The sequence below is a fragment of the Parus major genome, chromosome 6 (assembly GCF_001522545.3).
Source record: "Parus major isolate Abel chromosome 6, Parus_major1.1, whole genome shotgun sequence".
Lineage (NCBI taxonomy): Eukaryota > Metazoa > Chordata > Aves > Passeriformes > Paridae > Parus > Parus major.
This window is the reverse complement of record NC_031775.1, coordinates 30,823,372-30,837,012: the sequence shown is the minus strand read 5'-3', so window position 1 is coordinate 30,837,012 and position 13,641 is coordinate 30,823,372. Positions and strand designations below refer to the sequence as shown.

At 49.2% G+C, this 13,641-nt stretch overlaps 2 protein-coding genes across 7 annotated transcripts in view; one reads left to right on the top strand and one right to left on the bottom strand.

The window, feature by feature from the left end:
• The window catches only part of LHPP (phospholysine phosphohistidine inorganic pyrophosphate phosphatase), a 70,850-nt gene extending 61,196 nt beyond the window's left edge, over positions 1-9,654 (bottom strand). For 3 of the 6 annotated variants that reach the window (XM_033515563.1, XM_033515562.1, XM_033515560.1), the window contains exons 1-2: positions 9,468-9,550; positions 8,038-8,101 (exon numbers count right to left, since the gene is read on the bottom strand). In XM_033515563.1, the coding sequence (XP_033371454.1) occupies positions 8,038-8,101; positions 9,468-9,543 (140 nt within the window). In that variant the 5' untranslated portion in view covers positions 9,544-9,550. Of the gene's footprint in view, positions 1-8,037; positions 8,102-9,467 lie in introns of all 6 variants that reach the window. The other 3 variants (XM_015633429.3, XM_033515561.1, XM_015633428.3) reach the window with 2 other exon arrangements.
• Positions 9,655-10,604: 950 nt separating this feature from the next.
• NKX1-2 (NK1 homeobox 2) overlaps positions 10,605-13,641 on the top strand; it is a 3,554-nt gene continuing 517 nt past the window's right edge. Inside the window, 5 exon segments of the mRNA XM_033515863.1 lie at positions 10,605-10,654; positions 11,794-12,163; positions 12,166-12,393; positions 12,395-12,629; positions 13,558-13,634. Coding sequence (XP_033371754.1) covers positions 10,605-10,654; positions 11,794-12,163; positions 12,166-12,393; positions 12,395-12,629; positions 13,558-13,634 — 960 coding nt within the window.

The window sequence follows — 13,641 nt, the reverse complement described above, 5'->3', positions numbered from 1 at the left end:
ATGAATCCAGGGACAACACCAACCACAGACCTGCACAGACAAACCAGCACCCTTGCAGGGCAGCCTGGTGAAAGCACAGATTCTGTTTTCCTGTACTACAAACTTCATTTCTTTCTCAGCATTTTGGATGAAAACCAGAGTGATGCTTCTGGAAGGACAGAGCAAAGCAGGAGGGGTCTGGACACATCCCAGACTGCTTCATGCCTTTGTGGCCACCAGCAATTACCACTCCAACAAACTGAGCTCAGGAAATGCTTACGATCAGGTCTACAAAGAGTTAGGCCAAGCTGGACAAAAAAATGGGAGTCCTCTAATGACACATGGAAAGAACTTTTAAAAATATCCTGGAACACTAAATGAAACAAAAATCCACAAAACTCTAGAGGAGACTTATTTCTACAAAAATACCTTTCCAAAGAAAAAGTCATCCTTTCCTTCCCAATTAGCATCTGTAAACTCTGCCAAATCCTGCAGAGAACAGTCACACTCACCTGTACATTCAGTATCTCACACACACTGGGAAGAATCCAGCCCTGGCTGCTCAGCACAGGGATGGTGAGCAGAGCCTGCAGGCCAGCAAACAACTCAGAGCTTAAATAATAAGGGAGAGTTTTTACCAACAGCTCTACAGGGGGAAAACCTGGCTCCAGTCATGTTTGCAGCAAAACTCTCATTCAGTTTCCCTGCTCTGGCAGGTTTTGCACGTGGAGAGACTAAAAGAAGTGGCTTGAAGGTCTGTGTCCCACAGGCGTGATGATTTGCCCAGCGAGTCTCCAGGGCTGCAAAGCTTCAAGGGCAACCTCCAGCCTCTGAACTGACCCACGGCTCACACTCCCAGCAAAGCAAGGCAAGGTACTACAATTTCCACTGCTGGCAAGTGTGGGGATGTCAGGAGAAGAATAAAGAACAAGATTTGTAATGTGATGTCTTATTAGATAAAGAGCAAGGGATTAGGTACCTGCAAGTGCAGAAGAATGAGGCAGCAGGAGATGAAACACACGACACATGTTTTATCGAGATCTCCAGCGTATTACAGATTTATCAGCAGGCCCATTACAGAAGCACAGGCACACCCAGGAAACCCAGTCAATCAGGCCTTCAGCTGACTTCCACACACCGTAGCTGTGATAAAGATCCCACTCAAACTCCGCAGGCACCAGGAAAATCGATCCTGATTAGAGCACAAGGCAAGCACATGGACAGGCAGTGCTGCTCTCTGTGCTGCAGGGACCCAGCATGCTCCAGGTGCCTCTGGACATCCCAAGGCTGCCTCTCCCTCCATGTCTGGGGCCATCAGCAGGCTCAGCATCAGACAAATCCACTCCATTTCCAGCACCACTGCTCACAGCACTCCTAATGCCCAACAGCAGGAACAGGAGAGCTTCACCTGAGTGAGGCAGAGCAGCTTCTGACCTTTCAGGCTGTGACAAATGCCAAACTCAGCTAAAGTGGCAAAAGAAACTCGTCAGAGCCCTTCTTGGAGGGGGTGGCAGAACAGAGATGGCAGCAGGGAGCAGAAGGAAAGGCCACTGTCTCCTCCAGCTGTGTGTCACACAGGCTCTGCTGCCTGTGCCTGCTCTGCCACAGAGCTGCCACTGCACACACTGAAGGAAAAAGTCACAAAAAACCCTCCCAAGCCCCAAATTAAAAGTGAACAGATGAGCACTGAGCTACTACACCAGCCTTACCAGAGGAGGGATTTAAGTCCACTCCAGATCCAAAAACAACCACTTGGTCACCCAAATAGTCCCTAAATCTACAGCTGGGGCACCCACCCAGCTCTGGGTACACCATGAACACCTGCCCAGGGGAGAAGTGGGTGTGAGGAGTTTAATTCCAGCCCTGAGCTGCCCCTGCCTCAGCAGCTCTTTGAACTGACCTTTACCTCGTTCTGCTGGAGCAGGACACGGGGCTGAGTGACAATGTCCCACAATGCAATTACCATGCGTCAGATGAGCCGGTCCCTTACAAATCACCTCGAACTTTACACATCTGCTGGCTGTCAGCATCTGCCAGGCTCACTCACCCGAAAATAATGAAAAAAACTCTCATTATTGCTCCATAACAGGTAAAGTGTTAGGACAATTATTGGACATCCTCACTGACCTTGTGCAGACTTAGCCAACTGCCCTTGCCAACCTTTATGGGCAGCCTTTGGGCACATAAAACACAAAACCTGTTCTTTCAGATGATGTAAAGGTTGTGACACATGTAGGAAACACAATGGTCTTGGAATCCAGACTGAGAATCATCAAACTTAAATTCACATTATCCTGCACGTGGCTGAAGCAACTGAGGAAAAGGTGTAAGGCTAAACTTCAGATTTCCTGTCGTCTCCCCATGTCTCTTGAAGTGAAGTTTTTTTCCTAAGACAGGAATAAGGGGAAAGCCCAGCCCCCATCCAGAGGTCCTGTGAAGATAGATGGGCAGTGGGGTAGAAAGCAAAACCCTGGAAGAGGCAATAAACTGGAGTTTGGAGACTGTCCAACATCAACTTCAAAGGGGTTTGGAAATGTGCTACATGCGATTTCCAGAATTGGCTTTTTATCCTGCTTTTGGTTTTTCAGAGTGCTTTGGGGTTTTTTTTAAATTTAAAAGAAAGCATGCTGAGCACTTTTGGTATTTGACTCTTTTGCATCAGTGAACAAATACGGGTGTGCTTCAGTGTAAACCCCTCAACATTCTGATACCTTGTCTGAAACACAGGGAATAAACAGCACCTGCAACCAAACCACAAAGTAAAGCAGGACTTAGGCAGCAACACCATGCTCCCACCAGGGCAGGGCTCATGTCAGTGCCCTCTGCAAGAGCCAGGCTGCTGGTGATCCAGGTAAAACCTCTCCTGAGCTCGCAGGTTTTTCCCAGAAGAACCTCCCAGGGAACACCACACACCTGAGGATGCAAAAGGGTTTTCTGGCTCAGCACCAGCTCTAAGCAATGACCCCTTCTGGGGTCCAGCTGTGGAAATGCCTGGTGGGAGGAAAGCACATTTGCTCTGCTTAAAAAGTATATTTTTGGCAAAAACGTGCTGTATTTTCTCTGCAAATCTGTATCCCTGCCATTCCAGTGGCTATTTCAGCTTCTGCAATAACAACGGGGAAAGTCACTATTTCAGAAGCCTGAAGGAGGGCATGAGTGCCTTTGCTCATTCTTACATGGTATAAGCCTCTCCTAATTTCATGGAAACACTGAATTCCCCGGTGTTTTTTAACCTGATGGGTGCAATGGAATCAGAGGATTGTGGATAAAACTGCAGGGTTTTCCTTCTCAATCCCAGTGCCCAAAACTTGCCATTCCTCTCATTTCTGCCATCACAGCACATCCAAACTGCTTCAATCTTGCTGTCACGTCTCTGATGCCACTTTTGTCCCCTGACCTCCTGGTGTTTCCCTTCTCTGATGTCCTGTCATTGGTCCTGAGAACAGCCAGGCTCATTAAAGCCCTGCTTCTCTGGTGATCCAACTTTCTGCTCCACGTAGCAAGGCTGCCCTGACAAATCCTTACACACAGCACTTTCTGGCCCCAGTCCCTCTTGCATTCCTGTGCATGAAACTCCTCTCTGCATCTGCCATCTCCTGAGCACAATTTCCTCTCCAGCCCCATATGGCTCACCTCTCTCTAAATATAGAAGGGGATAATTTGGAGGCAATCCAAAGGAGGCATTGCAAAAGGGATTAAAAAACAGGAGGGCATTACCTTTGCACATGAATAAAAGCAGATTAATAGGCACACATGAAGGAGCCACAAGAAGAGGCCAATGTTACTTAAGGGTGGGCAAGGATGACATAAGGAAGGGTACACTTATAAAAGTAAAGACTCTGGAAACACCACTTTGAAACAGTGTTTGAAAGCAAAAAATTGAAAAAAATATCATTAAATTACAGGTCAGAGCAAACTTTAAAAACCATCAACACCTTTATTTAGGTATTTTGATAATTTAGAATTTTTCAGAAGTGAAAAGAAATCCTGAAAGTTGCAAACTAAAACAAAGTCCATCTTGTCCTAAATTCTCTACAAAGGCCATTGAATACAGCTGGATACCAGAATTACTGCACAAATTATTCAACACCATAAATCATAGTCCACTTCTCTGAACAGCAGGGAAGACAACAGATTTGTAGGCAGCAATGTACCACAACAGCAAAATCTAGAATTCAGTATTTAATAAAAATAACATGTGCTTCTGAAGGGAATCTGCAGAAAGGAAGCACAAAGCAGAATATAAGAAAAATCTCTCTCTGGTCCATTAAGTTCAGTAATAAGATGCATTTAAGGTTGCAGATTACCAAATCAGCTTAATGTATTACACCTAAAAGACTTTAACCACACTGCAAGTGGTTCAATAAGTAAACTCTGTCAGACCTTAAATAGCTGGTAAATCTCCACTTCGGGAGCTGTCAAGAAAAAAATCAGGTCTTTGGGGATTCAGTTAGCATGAACAGGTCTGGGATGTATCTATTTCCATTAAGCAAAATATTTTTATGGACAACATAGTGAATGATACTCCAATAGCTTTTATTCTGTGCAAAAAAGGGGGTACATGATCTTTAAGGTTGCTTCCAATCCAAACTATTCTATGATTCCATGAAGCTGCTAAATACTCCATTAAAAATCAATTCAAAAACAAGTTATCTTTGACAGGGTTGATTTCTCACTTTGTACACAAATAGCACCTGTTTGTAAATAAGGAATTCTATTTCTGAGACCCTAAAGGTTAATGATGTGTAAACTCCAAAAATGCAGGCACTTACTCATGCAATTTGTGCAGACAGCAGGTGAGCACCCACAACTTCAGGGACACAAATCTTTTAAAAGAAATAACGAACACTGCTGATTAGGAAAGCAAATATGGGTTAGAAACACCCACTGCTCTCAGAAAACTGAGACCACAGCTAATGTTACAGGTTGGAGTGCAGCTGAGACAACTCTGCACCCAATGAGGATCAATTCCTGGATCCCCTTCTGGCTCTGCCAGGGAACAGCTACGTGACAATACAAAACTGCTTCATTTCTTTGTGGTCTGCTGCTTCAGGAGGGCAGTGACACCTGGGTCACTGGGCTTCTTTGGGTAGAAAGTCCAAAGAGAGGAAAGTGCAAAACCAAATTAACAGATATTTACACAAGGGTCTATATACTTTACCTGAAGGTCTCTTTCTGGGAGGAACAACTCCTTTTCTGTCAAATGCCCCAAAGGCACAGCTCAGTGGAACTCTGAACATCTGCACAGCCTGTGCTAAGCCACATTATCTGCTGTGACAACAAAGATTTCCTACTCCTCGTGGCACACACACTTCCAAAAGGCTCTTTGTGATCTCCCAATTCCTCTGAACCCCCACACCCTGAATTGTTTTACAGTCCCAGTTCCGCTTGTTCTCCTCACAATCTTCCTCTTGTTAGACTCTCCAGGTATTTTATTTTAACAGGACTGTCCAGCTGCTCCCCAGCCTCCCTGCTCCCCAGATTTCCGCTGCCCTTTTCAAGGGCTCTGTAGAAAGCTGTGCTAACAGATGCACTATCCCAGCCCAACAACAGGATGTTGTAAACGTCCAACTACTGTGTGCTTTTCATATGGATATGCTAATGGACACACTATCAGCACACAGCTGTAAATGCAAATGCCAGAGCACAGGCTGAGCATCTTTTATGAGTGTTTAACCACCTTCTGTCTTGTAAGGGACCAGCTCCCTGCTATTTGTAAGATAAAAAGCAGCTAGCTCACCTCGTGTCAATGCTGTGTAAATCGATTAAGACAATAACAGCACCACACTGAGGCTCTGTTAGGGCCGGCTCCAGAAGCCTTTAAGTCACCGATGGCCTTTCTGATCTTGTCCATGGGCTTTCTGATCTGCTGCAAAGCATCTGCCAGTGAACTGCACATGCTGGGAAGAGATGGGTGGGGTTTACATAACTTTTTCAAAACAACAAGATATGCCACAGTAAGTTAAACAATCAAGGAACATTATGTCTTAAAAGTTTTAAAGGGATGAACTGAGCGACTTTGGGCTTTTTTAGCCATCCACTGCTCTAGTATCCCCACCTAAAGATAACAATAACAGTCCCTGTAGAATTTAGACATTCCTGGCTCCAGGAGTTAAACCAGGGGTGCCAATACCCTTTGGCATGAGTGCCTGGCTGCCACAGTCTGGATAAGTAACAAGGATCCAGATTCACCTTATCCCTTGAGCACAAGAAACAAGCTCTGCTCAACAAACACTCCTATGGTTCAGCCTCCAACCCACCAACCTCTCAGAGCACTCCAAATCCTTCAATATTTCACAGGTATGGTTTATCAGGGCTCCAGGAACACCAGCAATAAACAAAGCATTCCCAGCTGTTACACTTAGTGCTTCACCTCAGGTTATACCAACTATTGATGCCTTGCTCAGAAGGGTCTCTACAGCACTGGGAGGTCACTGAATGTCACCTTGCTCAGGGTGTTCCAGTGTCCATCAGCTTCTCTGGCCATGTTCCTGCTCCATCTGACTGTACTGTTAGCTAAAAACAAACAAACAAGAGGGAAGCACCCCTCTGCAGCCATCACAAATAGAAACCAGGCCAAATTCTGCTGGCAGAAATTACGCTGCTGCTCTCACAAACACTAACTCAAATAACTGCACAGCAGAACTCAGCTGAAAACAATATAAATAATGCAGAAAACATAGTTTTAGGAGGCCAGGATAGCTTCAGTCACAAGAAACCAATGACAAATTATTATGTTTACTTACCATTTTTATTGGAGTGTGCTGTATGTTGTTACACCAAGTTAATTGCTGTAATGGGGGAGATGATGTAGCAAGACAATCTGAAAAGAACAGGTCAGCTGTCCAGTTGTAAGAGCCCTTATCTGTACTCTGATATTTAAGGTTATTTAAGGTTTCTGCTGGACATACATATGCACTGAAAGATGTTAGCTCCTTTAGCAGAGGACCACAGCAATTTGAATTAGTTATAAGGTTCCTTGCTATCTGCAATTATGGCTCTTTAATTGATTAAAAAAAATTGAATTAATTAAAAAAGAGCTCCTTTTAGCTTTAATCCATCTGCTTGAAACCACCCAGCTGTACTGTGACGCAGACACAAATATTAATGACCAACTGGCAATAGGATAATGAGTCAATAAAGAGTTTAAATGGTGTGAGCCAGAACAATTACTAACCTAATAGGCAGATAAATAAAGCTGCTTGACTTTACCCAAGGAAAATGATTATTTTTCACCACTTACATTGAATGACCTGAACAAAGTGGTTCAGTGGGGTTTTCTTCCCTCCCTGGCACTTTTCCATTCACTGCTCACCAAATCCTGCCCAAATGAGATCAGCTTTCCCTGCACAGCATTCCAGAGCCTGTTGCTGGACTGCATCTCCAAACCCTCCTCAAAGACCCCTGCAGCCCCTTCCAGACAGGCAGACAGGTCAGATTAGCTGCTGAGGGCTTCCTGTGACTAACAGGCAAAAAGGGCTTAGACATTTCCAGGATTTCCAGAGAAAGCCCATAATTTCCTACATTTAGCCCAAGGCCAGAGTTTTACTGTTGTTTCATCAGCATATTTCTGATGTGACTGTAAGTTAGACTGCAGTTTACGTTGCTTCCATGCAGGAGGTTTCAGCAAATGCAGTGACAAAGGTTATTAAATAACAGCCTGCAACCCAACAGAAAATGAAGTTTAAAATCTAGGAGCAAAAAACCAACGTCAAAAGCATCTAGTGAACTACGACACAGGTATTATTGAGTATGTCCTGGTTTCTAAAGGAATGATCTCTGACAGTATTTATGCAGTTATTATTTATGCTTGGTTTGGCTGTGCCTAGAGGCCTTGGCTATGATCTGGGCTGTCCCAGGCTGTGCTCTGCACATGCACAATCCCCTGAAAGAACCACAGGCCACAGGATTTCAAGAGAAACAACTTCTCCCCTTGCCTAGTTTCACTGAATTCCCTGGGAATGCTGCTCTCCCCTGGGCTGTCCTGGCACCTGCAGCTTCTCCCAGCCAGGTGAGCACCACAAACTGGCCAAGAGACTCAATAAGCCTTAAACTTACTTCAAATATTGCTCTCTGACAGCACTGGGAACTCTGATCCAGCTGATAACATCTTCTGTGCATCCTACATGTGTTTCAAGAAATATGAACAAAGATATCATTATGGAAAACAAAACAAAAGCAAGCAAGCAGCAAACAGTTTTGTTATTACTTTATTTGGATCCTCTCCAGTTCTGCCTTTCCATGTGGTTACACCAGCATTCAGGCACATATTTAACTAAACTCATATGATTAATTTTACTGAATTCAATATTTCTTCCTGCATATTTTTCTGCTCAATAATGCACTTGTCCCAAGTGTGTCTGTGCTGAGTGGCCCCAGAGGACAGAAGCTGCAGAGATGCTCACCAAGCAGCGCTGTCAGTGTTTCACAGGGGTTCAGAATGTAGACATTTAAAACATTTCAAGTGGGGTACATACAGCAACACAGAGTGATTTGGGTTGGAAAGAACGCTAAAGTTCCAATCCCCTAAAAAGGGCAGGGACACCTTCCACTATCCCAAGTTGCTCCAAGCCCCATCCACCACCTGCCAGGTGAATCTGGATTTTCCACCGTGGGTGAGTGAAACATCACAGCCAGCCAAAAGGCTCTTCCAGAAACTCACAACCACACGATCAATACTTGTCTTTAAACAAAGCTGTCCCTGCAGCCACTGCTCTCCCCTGGCCCCATCCTGCTCCTCTGGTCAAGCAGAGCCAATACAGGCACACTGGCAAGGCAACCTAAATAATTAAAGTTTGTTAAGTTAAAGTTACTTAGCTCGTGTAGCAGCATGAGAACGACATGGGACAGCACGACCCAGCTAAAAGTGAAGGAGTTCCCTACCTGTGGGCACTGAGAGTAACTCACCAAGGCCACTTTGCTTTAGAGTCACTTCCAAGCTGGGCAATCATTAACCCCAGCACAGAAATGCTCCATTTCTGGGTTGCAAGTGCCCTGCAAGAAGATCCAGCTAATTTGACAGCAAAGTTAATCAATTTACAGAAACACCGACGTGGGTAGCGTTTTAAAAATGATTACCAGGGGATAATGGCACATCTCCTGCCACACATGCGGTGCCAACAGCAAATCCAGAACAATAACACACCAACACACTCTTCTCCCCGTCAGCCCAGGCTCTGCGGGCTCCCCTCGCTTGAACAATCCTCAGAAGCACCGAGCTGGCCCCCAAAGCTCCGGTTCCGAGCGCGGGGCTCGCACAGCACAGCGGATGAAAAGCGCCGGGTGCCGCCCCAAGCCCGCGCTTTCCCCCGGGCCCCCTCACCTGAGCCGCCCTCAGCCGGGCCGCCCTCATCCGAGCCGCCCTCACCCACTCGCGCACGGTCTCCCTCAGCCGGGCCGCCCTCACCCACCCGCGCACGGCCTCCCTCAGCCGGGCCGCCCTCACCCACCCGCGCACGGCCTCCCTCAGCCGGGCCGCCCTCACTCACCTGCGCACGGCCTCGGCCGAGCCGCCGATGGGGACGCCGCCATCGGCACCGCTGTCGTAGAGGACGCCGCTGACATCGAGCAGCAGCCCCCTGACGGCCCGGGCCCAGCCGCCGCCCGCCATGGCCGCTCGGCGCTGCCGGGAAATGCAGTCCCGGGCTCCGCTCCGCCCCGCCGGGAAACGCTGCTGGCCCTGCCCGAGGGCGAGCTGCGTGTGCCACAATGGGTAGCTGTGGATGCTAAATACGAGCAAAAGCAGGGAGCACAGTGCCTGGGGAAAAGCAGGCCCTATAACTTTCTCAGTCTCGCCTGAGAAAGTGGCCTGGGAAATTTAAAAAAAATTAAAATTTAATTAAAAAATGAGGAATTAAAACAATCCTCAGACACAGAAGACAGCCTTGCAGGTGCTGTTTGTCAGTTTATTGTTTTCTTGCAAGAGAAGGTCAAGAGGTGGTGTACCCCACTGACCAATGATGGTGATGTGTTAGTTCACTAACCAATAACAGTTTTACCTGTCTGTACTTTCGCGTATCGGTCTATAAAAGAAGATCTGAGGTAATAAACCTCACTCTCTCCTGTTCAACCCACAAGAGAGTCTGTGTCGTGCTTCTCACCGTTCCAACAGAGCGACAGGTAGCCACTCCACCCATGGCAGTGGAGTGAAATTAACCCGATCCCTTTCAACTCAAACCATTCTGTAATTCATATGACAACCAAGGGTAAAAAAACCCAAACCCCACTGACTCATTGTATAAAGAATTTTACAGTCGCAGATAAGATGTTATCGGCTGTGTTCCAGGTTTACAGACAGTATTGCTTTCTCCCAAATATCTTCTCGTCGCTAATGCCATCAATAGCACGGCACGGCTCCCGGAATGTATAAGGAGCTGTGGTGGAATTATAGTCCATTTTGTTTTAAGGAAAGCAGAGGAGCCTTGGCAGCATCGATTTGCATCACTGCTCCTGGAATAGCCTCTGGCTTCTCCCTAAAGATAATATCTAAACTGTGAAATTCATTAAATAGACTCAGAAATGGATCAGGTTATTTAAAACAACATTACTAATGGCACAATATCTCAGCTGTCTGCAGCGATAGTGAACATTGTCTTGGATAGTGTTATCAGCGCAGGACACCCGCTATGAATATTGATCCACAGCTTGTTACAGCCATCACTTGCCGTCAGGACAGGTCAGGGTTGAAACCCACCTAGCATCAAAGCAATTTAAAGACAGCACTTGGGCTGAATTTTAATGCCTGAGCTGGGAAATGGACCAACTTCAGAGTGCTGGAACTAATCCATGAGTATGTGAGCATTTCCACATGCATGTATGTTTGTAGGCTGTTGTAGGTTTTTGTGTATATACATGTGAAACTGATGATATTTGAAAATGTCTCATAGCTCACAGATTCATTTCAGTGCTGCAATTTACATACTCAGCTCCTGCAGACCCAGCAATTCAAACAGAAGTACTTGTAGTCTCACATATACCCGACTTTTTTCCCAGTTCACCACCTCCCACATCCCCAAAACCAAGCTTTAGCCACCTGTAGCATGTGGGTGTGAACTCCCAGTGTCTGAGCTCCCTTCTCTTCTACGTTCTTGTGGTGTTCTACCCCAGAGGCCCATGTCAAATGGGTTCTTGGATAATTAACATTAATAGTTACTTTTAATCACATCACCCTTGCACATCATCTCATTTTCTTGCTCTCCCCTTATCTTAAGCCCTATGCCAAGAATTACTTGTGAGCCAAATTCTGCTAAGGCTGAGACAGCTATGAAGAGGAGGAGGAGGGCTGTGCTTTGCATCTTTCCATAGGAATAGAAGCAGGTGGAGTAGCAGATTCCTCCTGAGGACAGTCACCCCTGTCTGAAGGGTGCCTTTCTCCAATCTATCTGATGGTTTGTGGCACCAACAAATGCTGAGATACCAAGGAGACGGAAAAGCATCCCCTGAACAAATACAGGTGTGCAGAAATATACTGCAAGCACATCTTCAATAAGCAGGACTGACTAGAAGTGGTCACAGGGAGACTAGGGATGCTTGGCTTGCTGTCACCTACTCTATCCCAGTTAGAGGTGTGAACAGGCAACAAAGTGTTTTCCCCAAGACAAGGATGGCTGGTTAGGGGGTTGCTCAGTGGGTAGGAGCTCCTCCAGCACAGGCAGGCCTCAGTTTCCCTGCCTGCTAACTGGGAACAGTGTGAACACCATGGGAGAGTTGCAGGAGCGGCCCAGAGTCTGAACTAGACTGATCCCAAGCTGCTCCCAAACGAAAAGCTGTTCATTTCTGCCTGACGACCGGGCATTAGCTTCACATCTCAGACAGTGGCAGCTGGCACAGGGAGCACTTGGAGCTTGGATCCTGCCCAGCGCAGGAGGGGGATGCAGGAGCCATCCCTCCTCTCTGGGTGCCTCTGAACACGAGGCTCACCCCGCTGGTCCCGCACTGTCCGGGAGAGCTGCTGGTGGCTCAGCGGAGGGTGAGGGGACAGGTGCAGCCCGTGGCTCTCCGGGCCCCGGGGGACACCAGCAGCCGTCGGGCTGCCGGCTGCAGCCGCATCCCTGCTCCGGCTCCGGAGGCTCCTGGCCGCCCCCTGCCCACCTCTCTGCACGTCCCCCCGCCCAACCCGGGGCAGGTAACGGGAAAACCCGGAGAGGTTGGGATGGAGGGAGGCGCCCGCTGCGCCCCCGCGGAGCCAGCGCGGCGGGGAGGGGGCGCGGGGGCGGCGTGCCAATGGCTGCGCTGCCCCCTCCTCTGCCCCCACCCCGCCGCCGGCCCCTCCGCCTCCCCGGCCGACCCTCCTCCCCGGCGCTCACTCCGCGCCGCCAGCACCGAGCGTGCGGCTCGGGAGCGGCCCGGCTCCGCGCCCGGCGCTGCGCTCCGCGCTGGGAGCCAGCAGGTCTCCGGGAAGCGCGGAGGGTGGGGTGGGATGCCGGAATGCCCGGAGCGAGGGGCCAAGGCGGCCCCCATCCATCATAAAATCTCCTTCTCCATCTTAGACATCCTGGATCCCCAGAAATTCAGCAGAAGACGCGAACCGGCCTCGGGGAGCTGGGGCAGCGCACCCCGCTCGGGCGAGCGGGAGAAAAGTTTGGGAAGAGTTGAAGTAGGAAAGGACGCTGCTGCTCCCGGCAGCGGGAGGAATAAACTAGAGGCACATGGTAGGAACGCGCTCGAGTTTCTCCGGCCGGCGCTGGCGGGGCGCGCAGGTGGAGGCGCCGGCAGACGGGGACCCTCGGCCCCGTGCCCGGCGGGACGCGCTCCCCGCGAGGGGTCCCGCAGGAACGAGGGAAGGGGGGCTGGAACTGGATTTTAAGTCTTGATGATGCAGAGCGAAAAGTTCTCGATATCCCTGTGCCCTGCCCGGCTCCCGGCGTGCGGAGCATCCTCTGCCGCTCGAGCAGCAGGGCTCACATCAGAGCTCGCCGCCGCCCCATCCCGTCCGGACGGGCCGCGGCTCTTACCGAGGCACCGCACGGGTTTCTTTCCCCCCCAGCAAGGGCGGCCCCCGGGCGCTCCTTTCCCCGGGGCGGCAGCGGTCGGATGCCCCGGCCCACGGGACAGCCGGCTGGGTAATTGCTCAGCCCGTCCCCACCGGAGGATGCCTTAGCTCCCGGTGATCGATATCCTATTACCGACTCCCGCCTATCTCCTGCCCGCAGCTTGCAGGTGCCCACTTCAAACCTCCTTCCCCCGGCCTGATCCTAATATTGTTCGATTAAAACTTACCTTTAATAGATGACATCTATCGATCTGGCCCTCGCAAATCTGAAACTCCATTAGCGCAGGGATGGGGAGGGGGGATTTATTTCGCTTCAGAAGGGGACTTTAATAACTTCTTTTTTAATTGGTAAGAAATCCATATCGACGGCTCCCCCCTCCCCGCCGCGGATGCGGTGGCACAGCGGGGGACGCGGGGGGGGTGGCAGTTCTCGCACGACGGGCGGAATTTTTCTCCTCTTTATTTTATTTTTAATGATTGCCCTTACGCTGGGGGGAGGGAGGGATGTCGGAGCAGAAGCGCGGGGCTCGGAAGGGGAACGGGAGGAGGGTGCGCTATCCCCTGACGAGCCCCGCGATCTCACCTAGGTGCGCACGCCCCGGCGGAGAGCGGCGCCGAGGACGCGGGGCAGGAGCGCGACGAGGAGGACCCGAGCGGGGACGGAACCGGGA